This window comes from Bos indicus x Bos taurus, chromosome 15 (assembly GCF_003369695.1).
Source record: "Bos indicus x Bos taurus breed Angus x Brahman F1 hybrid chromosome 15, Bos_hybrid_MaternalHap_v2.0, whole genome shotgun sequence".
Taxonomy (NCBI): Eukaryota; Metazoa; Chordata; class Mammalia; order Artiodactyla; family Bovidae; genus Bos; species Bos indicus x Bos taurus.
This window is the reverse complement of record NC_040090.1, coordinates 1,347,495-1,355,852: the sequence shown is the minus strand read 5'-3', so window position 1 is coordinate 1,355,852 and position 8,358 is coordinate 1,347,495. Positions and strand designations below refer to the sequence as shown.

Genomic DNA, 8,358 nt, shown 5'->3' with positions numbered 1-8,358 from the left:
GAACTTGATTTCTTCCATGACTCATGATGTTCAGTAGCATGTTGTTTAACCTCCTCATATTTGCAAATTTTCCAGTATTCTTTTTGTATTTAATTTGTAATTTTACACATTTGTGTCTGGAAAAGATGTTTGATATCCTTTCAATCTTATATTTCCTGAGACTTGTTCTGTGGCCTAATGCATGCTCTATCTTAGAGGATGGTTCACATGCACTTGTAACGAGAGTGCATTTACTTTCTTTGTGCGTATGTTTTGTGTCACTTAGACATCTCTGTTTCAATGTGAAGCTCAATCCCTATGTTTCATTATGGATATTTTGTCTGGAAGATCTATCCATTGTTAAAAGTGGGATATTGAATTTCCTTACTATTATTGTAATGCTATCTGCTTCTTCCTTCAAGTCTGTTAATATTTTATTTGTATATTTACATATGCTATGCTGAGTTTATATATATTTACAAATGCTATATCCCTTTGTGGTATGATCTCTTTATCATTGTATAAAGACTTTCTTTGCCGCTTATAATACTTTTTGTCTTAAAGGCTAATTTTTCTGAGATGAGTATAGCTTAACCCTGCTCTATTTTGGATTTTACTTACATGGAATTACTTTTTCCATCCCTTTACTTTCAATCCATTTCAATTTCTTTCAGTTCTTAAAGCTGTAGTGAGTGTCTTGTAGGTACATATAGCTGGGCTCAACTTTTATATCTGTTCACCACTCATTCTGTTTGATTGGAGAATTTAGTATTTATATTTAAATTCTTATTGACAGATGTGAATTTACTATTGCCATTTTGTTTATTTTTCTGACTGGTTTGTAATTCCTTTCTTTCTTCTTCTGCTTTCTTTATAATTTGCTGATTTTGTGTAGTGGTATGCTTAGATTCATTTCTCTTTATCTTCTGTGAATTGACTATAGATTGGCTTTGTATTAACCATGAGGCTTACATTAAAGATCTTATCCTAAAACAGTCTGTTTTAACAGGAAAACAGCTTAATATTCAAATGCATGCAAGAACAGTTTTTACCTTGCTCTCTCACATTTTACTTTTTTGATGTAATAATTTACATTATTTTATCTTGTATATCCATTAACAAATTATTGGAGTGTTAGTTATGTTTTCCTCTTCTGAGTTTTATCTTCACACCAGATTTATAAGTGACATACCAGCATGGCTACTCTAGCATATTCAGAATTCCACATTATTGACTCCTACCAGAGAGATTTATATTTTTATATGCTTTGCATTGCTAATTAGTGACCTTTTGTTTCTGCTTGAAAAACTCCCTTTAACATTTGTTGTAAAGTCAATCTAGTGTTAAATCATCAGATTCCTTTTTCTGGAAAACTATCTATCGTTCCTTCAATCCTGAAGGACACTTATCCGGATAGACCACTGTTGGTTGGCAAGTTTTTCTTTCAGCACTTTGAGTATATAGTGCCACTGCCTTTGGGCTGAAACATTCCAGTGAAAAAGCTACTGATAGCCTTAAGGACGTTCTCTTGTATGTAACAAGTTGCTTTTCTCTTGCAGCTTTTACGATTATCTCCTTGTCTTTACCTTTTGACATTTTATTTGTGATATGCTCAGTTTGGTTCTCTTTGTATTCAAGTCTCTAATCATCAGGGAAACGTAAATTAAAGCCACAATGATACATCACTTCACAGCTGTTAGAATGGCAATCAGTAAGAAAAAGGGAGAGCACAGGTGTTGGTAAGAAAGTGGCGATAAGAGAATGCTTGTACACTGAGGGTGGGGATACACAAATGGGCTCAGCTGCTACAGAAAACATTATGGAGATTCCTCAAAAATTAAGAATAGATCTACCATATGATCCAGCAATCCCACTTATGGGTATATATCCAATGGAAATAAAAATAGGATATCAAAAAATATGTGCTTCCATATTTATTGCCACATTAATCACAAAGCCAAAATATGGAAACAAGCTAAGTGTTCATCAACAGATGATCCGATGATGAAGACAAGGTACATACAAACAATGGAAAAATGTTCAGCTTCAATAGGAGCAGGGGAACTGAAGAGGTGAATTTAGAGGGCACAGACTTGCAATTGGAGGATGAATAAGTTCTGGAGGTCTAAGGCACAGCATAGTGACTATAATCAACACTGTATTGTCAACATGTAGCAGATGTCTATCTTCCAGTGAAGACTTCAGTGACTTTTAGAAACAGATTTTGCATACACTCCTATACATTTTTACAGAGCAGTGCTTAAGAAAATGTACCTATGTTTGGATGGGGATGAAGTGGGCACATATCCTTTATTTATATTGCACCATTTCATTGGCATGGGGTAGCCCTAATTATACTCTAGCAAAAGTTCAACAGTTCCCCTTCTCTCAGTCGTATTCATGTGTTAAGTAACGGAGAATTGTACAAGAGCTTCAAATACTTCTTCATTTACAGTTGTTAATTAAGTAGGATAATTCATGGGACCATTGGCATTGACACCCTAAAACAGCATTAAGAATCCAATGACTATGTGAAACAGATCATCAGTCCAGGTTCAATGCATGAGACAGGGTGCTCAGGGCTGGTGCACTGGGATAACCCTGAGAGATGGGATGGGAAGGGAGGGTAGAGGGGGGTTCAGGGAGGGGATACATGTCCACCCATGGCTGATTCAAGTCAACGTATGGCAAAACCACTACAATATTGTAAAATAATTAGCCTCCAGTTAAAATAAATAAATTAAAAACAAAACAACAAGAACAACAACAAAAAAATCCAATGACTCTCTAAGGATAAAATATAAATTAATGATACAATTTAAGTAGTTGGTTCAAGTCTGGGAGATCTGGAAAGTCAACAGTCAGGATAGCACCTTGTTTTTCTTTTTAACCAGACCATGGGACCACAAATGTACATCCTGCTTCTGAAGACAAAAATTGGCTACAGCTGATAACCCTGCTTATCCCACAAACTATTTCCTTTCTTGCCCCTTGAGGTTTGAGGTTTGCAGGAAAATATCAGCATTAAAGTACTTCTAGCCATTCCATCTTGGTGATTATATTGCCTGCATACAACCATAAATTTCTCAGATGTGACATGTTGAACACAGACAATAGAAAGGAATGTATATTGGTTTTTCCATATTGGCTCTTATTCTGCAACATTGAATATTTGGTGACTTTATTATTGCCATGAATTCTCACACAATTCTCATCACCTCAAATATGTTCGGATGCTTGAAATAGCAGGAATTATTTTGACAGGATGATCCCACTAGCTATGTCAACCAGGGGTAAATTTTCCAGACCTACTGAGGGAGGGAAAGAGGGGCTTGACTTCCATAATATCAGAAATTGCTACTGACTGTGACATGGATTTTGAACATCATCCCCGTCAGAAATTCCCACTGGACGCTAGAAGCAAAATGTTACATCATCAGAATCATAAGTTAATAGCCCTGAAGGGGCCGCACACTTCATTCCACCTCTCTTTATTGCTCAAATCACGTCCTCCTATTTAGACTACAACTGTGGAACTAGAATCTGATCAATAACTTATCAGATAAAAAGCACTGAAAAAGGTATTACTCAAACCTTAGTTGTATCGGACAAGTCTTCCGAGAAGGCACAACTAGGCCAACTGTATACCTTGTTTCTGTCCAAAGACACACCCTCTCTGTGTGTTCGTTCTCATTCCGGCCAGAAACACAGAATGGACGTCGATGACGACCACGTCTGGATTATGCTGCGTCAGAATATTTGGGGGACAAGGTTTACCCACTCCTGGGGCTTCAGCCAGGTGTCTCTCCTCTAGGGTCAGAAGGCTGAGATGGAACAGGGTTCCATCTCAGAAGTAGAAAAGAAGCAACAGGTTCTAAACCTTGATGTTTCATGAATAATTGTTAATAGATTAATAAATAATGAGGCCACTCCACATGGAGGATAAAACAATGGGTCTCTAGGACTTAAAGATACTGTGTCTGTGTAGTTCGATTCAGTTGTTGGTCCATTTTGGCATATTATCTGGGTCAAATTAAGTCTTCTTTGTCAAAGGCAGAATGAACTTTGTTGTAGTCCATTCATATAAATATTATTGAGGGTTAAGGTAGGTCATTCTAACATGACAAATCCGTCAGAAATCTCAGTCTCTGGCCTCAGCAACACCGTCTCTTCTTTTGCAACCTCTTCAAGGCATCTTTGATTTCTTTGTTCCTCAGACTGTAAATCAAAGGATTCAACATAGGAATCACCACCGTATAGAAGACTGATGCAAATCTGTCAAAGCTGGAGGAACCACCAGAGCTGGAACTTAAATAGACAAAGATACTTGAGGTATAGAAGAGAGTGACTGCTGTCAGGTGGGAAGCACAGGTGTTGAAAGCCTTGGACCTGCCACTTGCTGTCGTGACCTTCATGATGGAGATTACAATGTAGACATAGGATATCATGATAACTAAGGCATTTATTATCCCAAAGATCATTGTTAATATGGCAGTCAAGAGTTGTACAAAGAAAGTGTCAGTGCAGGATAGAAGTAACAGCTGGGGCAGGTCACAGAAGAAGTGGTTGATGACATTAGGCCCACAGAAGTGGAGCTGGAACATAGCACACAATTGGGATATAGAAGCAGAGAGTCCAGCCAAGTAGGATCCCAGCACCATCCGACCACAGAGAGCAGGCGACATGACTGATGAATAGAGGAGTGGGTTACAAATGGCAGCATATCGGTCATAAGCCATGGCGGTCATGAGGCAAGACTCACTCAACCCCATGGTGGAGAATACAAAGTACTGAACAGCACAAGCCACAAAGGTGATAGTTTGCCGCTCCTGGAAGAAGTCGTAGAGCATCCTGGGGGCTGTGGAGGTCACGTAGCAGATGTCCATGAAGGACAGGTTACTGAGAAAGAAATACATGGGGGTGTGAAGGTGGGAGTCCATTCTTATTAAGATGAGGAGCGACAGGTTCCAAGTCATGGTCAAAATGTATATCAACAGGAATACGACAAAGAGCACTACTATGATTCTGGGAAAATCTGAGAATCCCAACAGGATAAAATGAGTGATCTCTGTGATATTTTCTCTCCTAATCATTGGTTTGATGCTCCTAAAATCAGAAAAGAGACAAGAAAATGCATCGCAGGCTCACCAATTGAGATTGTAGCATCACAATTCTCATATACACCATACTTTTCCTCCACTGAGCCCTGGATAAAAGGAAACGCTCTGCTGCCCTGGAGAAAAGATCTCAGCTTTTCGTCTTGGATTGTCAGGAAGTGCCTCCTCAGTGCTTCAGGTTCTCAATTATTTCATGAGGTCTCATGATAATTCAAAGATATATTTAAAAAGTTGAAAATTTTTTTAAAAAGCAATAGAAATCTTGTGATTATTATATATAAGGAAGAGATCATTGATTAAAATGCTGGGTTTTTTGAAGATCTCTAATAATGTATAACTGCTGCTTTATAATAATGTGGTATCATTTCAGGATAAATTTGAAGTAGCTTTTCTCCTAGATGATCATCTAGAGAGATTTTCATATTTTCTTCTTTTATCCATAGGAAAGTTACTCCATTTATAATAACCTCTCAATCTTTTTACAAATATATTTATTACAGTGTCTCCTAAATGGCCTAGAAAAGTATATCATGATTTGTAATCCTGAGTTGTTGGAGAGATACAGCATGTATGCCCAATTAAGTTACATTGTAAGTGTTCTTAGGGAGGCCTTCATGTAAAATATTTCAAAAATTAGCTAGTACAACTCACTACTGGCCCCCATTATTGGCCTGTTTTTATGATATTTTTCTTCTTAGGAAATAGCAGAGAACTGTGGTTAAGGTTTCAGACTTTGGAGTTTTAGTTTTGAGTGTCATAATCAAGATGGCATTATAGATCATTCCTAATTTCAGTTCCCCTCACTTAAAAAGTAACTAGCAACTATTCATAGGAAGAATACCAGTGTGAAAATCCTAAAACACAGAGATGAATGTGAAGCACCCCTCTGGACCACATTGACCAAGAAGAACCACATTAAGGGAGTAGAGAAGTTCCTCTCTGACAGACTTGCCCTTCCCCACTACTGGCTCAGTGTCACACCAAGAGGGCTCCTCTTGGTCTATGGTTTTCCTGCCAAACTGGACAACCTAGAAAAAATGAATAAATTTCTAGAAATATACAACTTAGGAAAACTGAATCAAGGGGAAACAGAAAGACTAAACAGGCCAATAATGACTAAGGAGATTGAATCAGTAATTAAAAACCTCCCAGCAAAGAAATACCCAGGACCAGAAGGCTTCATGATGAATTCTATCAAACATTTAAAGAAGATTAATGCCAATCATTTTCAAAGTCTTCCAAAAAGTTAAAGAAAAAATAACATTTCCAAACTCATTTTACAAAGCCAATATTACTTTGATACCAAAGTGAGATAGGGAAACTACAAGAAAATAAAATCACAGGTCATTACCCTTGATAAATGGAGATTTTTAAACTCTCAACAAAATACTAGCAAATAAAATTCAGCAGCACATAGAAAGGATCATACACCATGATCTAGTAGGGTTCATTCTTGAGATGCAAGAATGGGTCGATCAATCAATGTGATACACTGCTTTAATATAATGAAATGTAAAAATCACATAAGCCTCTCAATAAATGCACAAAAAGCATTTGGCAAATTCAACATCCAATCATGACAAAAATTCATGAGTCAAGTATAGAAAGACTTCATCTCAACATAATAAAGCACATCGTAACATGCCTTCATCTAACATACTCAGTGGTGAGTGACTGACGGTGTCTCTCCTAAGATCAGGAGTAAGACAAGTAACTAACCATTCCTACTCAACTTAGCTCTAGAAATCCAAGCCAGGTCAATCAGGCATGAAAGATAAATAAATAAATAAATGCCATGAGAATTGGAAATAATTGAAACTGTTTCTGTTTGTATACAACATGATTTTTTTTTTTGACAACATGATTTTCAATACAGAAAATCCTAAAGATTCCACCCCAAAATGGTAATATCTTATGAACAAGTGTAGTTAACTGCAGTATACCAAATCAACAGATAGAAATCAGTTGCATTTCTATTACCTAGAACAAATTATCTGAAAAAAAGAAAACAATTCCATTTACAGTAGTATCAAAAACAAAACACTCAGGAATGAATTAACTGAGGAGATGAAAGATCTTCAAAATGAACACTCACTATAAGACACTGACAAAAGAAAATGACAAGACACCAGTAAATATAAAGATCTTCCATCTTCATGGATAGAGAGAACGAATATTGTTAAATAGTCCATAATGCCCAAAGCCATTGATAGATTCAATGCAATACCTATCAAGATTCCAAAGACATTTTTCACAGAAATATAACAACAATCCTAAACTTGGCATGGCACCACAAATACCCTGAACAGACAAAGCAATCCTGAGAAAGAGACCAAAGCTGGAGACATTATGCTTCCTGATTTCAAATTGCATTACAAAGCTATATTTTTAAAAAAAAGTGAGACTATATCAAACTAAAAAGCAAAAGAAATAAACAAAAGGAAAAGGCAATCCATGAATTGGGAGAAAATATTTGCAGAAACACATCTAGTAAGGAGTTCGCATCCAAAATACATAAAGAACTCATGCTCACTAGAGAGTTATTTACAATTATTACAATAGCCAAAACATTGAAACAACTTAAATGTCCACTGAAAGGTGAATGGCTACTATGGCCATACTACCCTGAATGTGTCCGATCTTGTCTGAAAAGTGAATGAACAAAACAAAATTACACACATGCATATATATATATATATATATATATATATATACATACACACGTGTATACATATATATGAACTATTCGGACATGAAAAAGAAAACCTTGGCATTTGCAACAGCTTGGATAGATCTCAAGGGCATTCTGCTAAGTGAGATCAGTCACACAGAGAAAAACAAATACTGTATAATCTCCCTTTATGGAGAATCTAAAAATAAATCTCATTTTTAAAAAAATCAGATTGTGATTGACAGAGGCAGGAGTAGAATATGGAGGAACTGGTTAAAAATGATCAGAAGATATAAACTCCCAGTTAGAAGATAAGTTCTGGGGATACAATGTACAACATGATGACATTAGTTAATAATACTGTATTGTATACTTGAAAGTTTCTAAGAAAATAGACCTCAAAAGATCTCATAATAAGGAATAAAATTATGTCTACGGCAAGTGATGGATGCTGACTATTTTATCGTGGTGATCACTGGGCAGTATATACATGCATCAAGTCATTATGTGTGCACCTTGCTGCCGTCGTCCGGTTGCTAAGTCCCATCTGACTCTTCGGGACAGCAGCACACCGGGCTCCTCTGTCCACTG

General features: G+C 36.7%; 1 protein-coding gene across 1 annotated transcript; it reads right to left on the bottom strand.

The window, feature by feature from the left end:
- Window positions 1–4,133: 4,133 nt before the first annotated feature.
- LOC113904611 (olfactory receptor 5AN1) lies at window positions 4,134–5,075 on the bottom strand. Its single transcript, XM_027561739.1, has one exon. The coding sequence runs from the start codon at window positions 5,070–5,072 to the stop codon at window positions 4,134–4,136; it is 939 nt and encodes a 312-aa protein (XP_027417540.1). The 5' UTR covers window positions 5,073–5,075.
- Window positions 5,076–8,358: the final 3,283 nt, after the last annotated feature.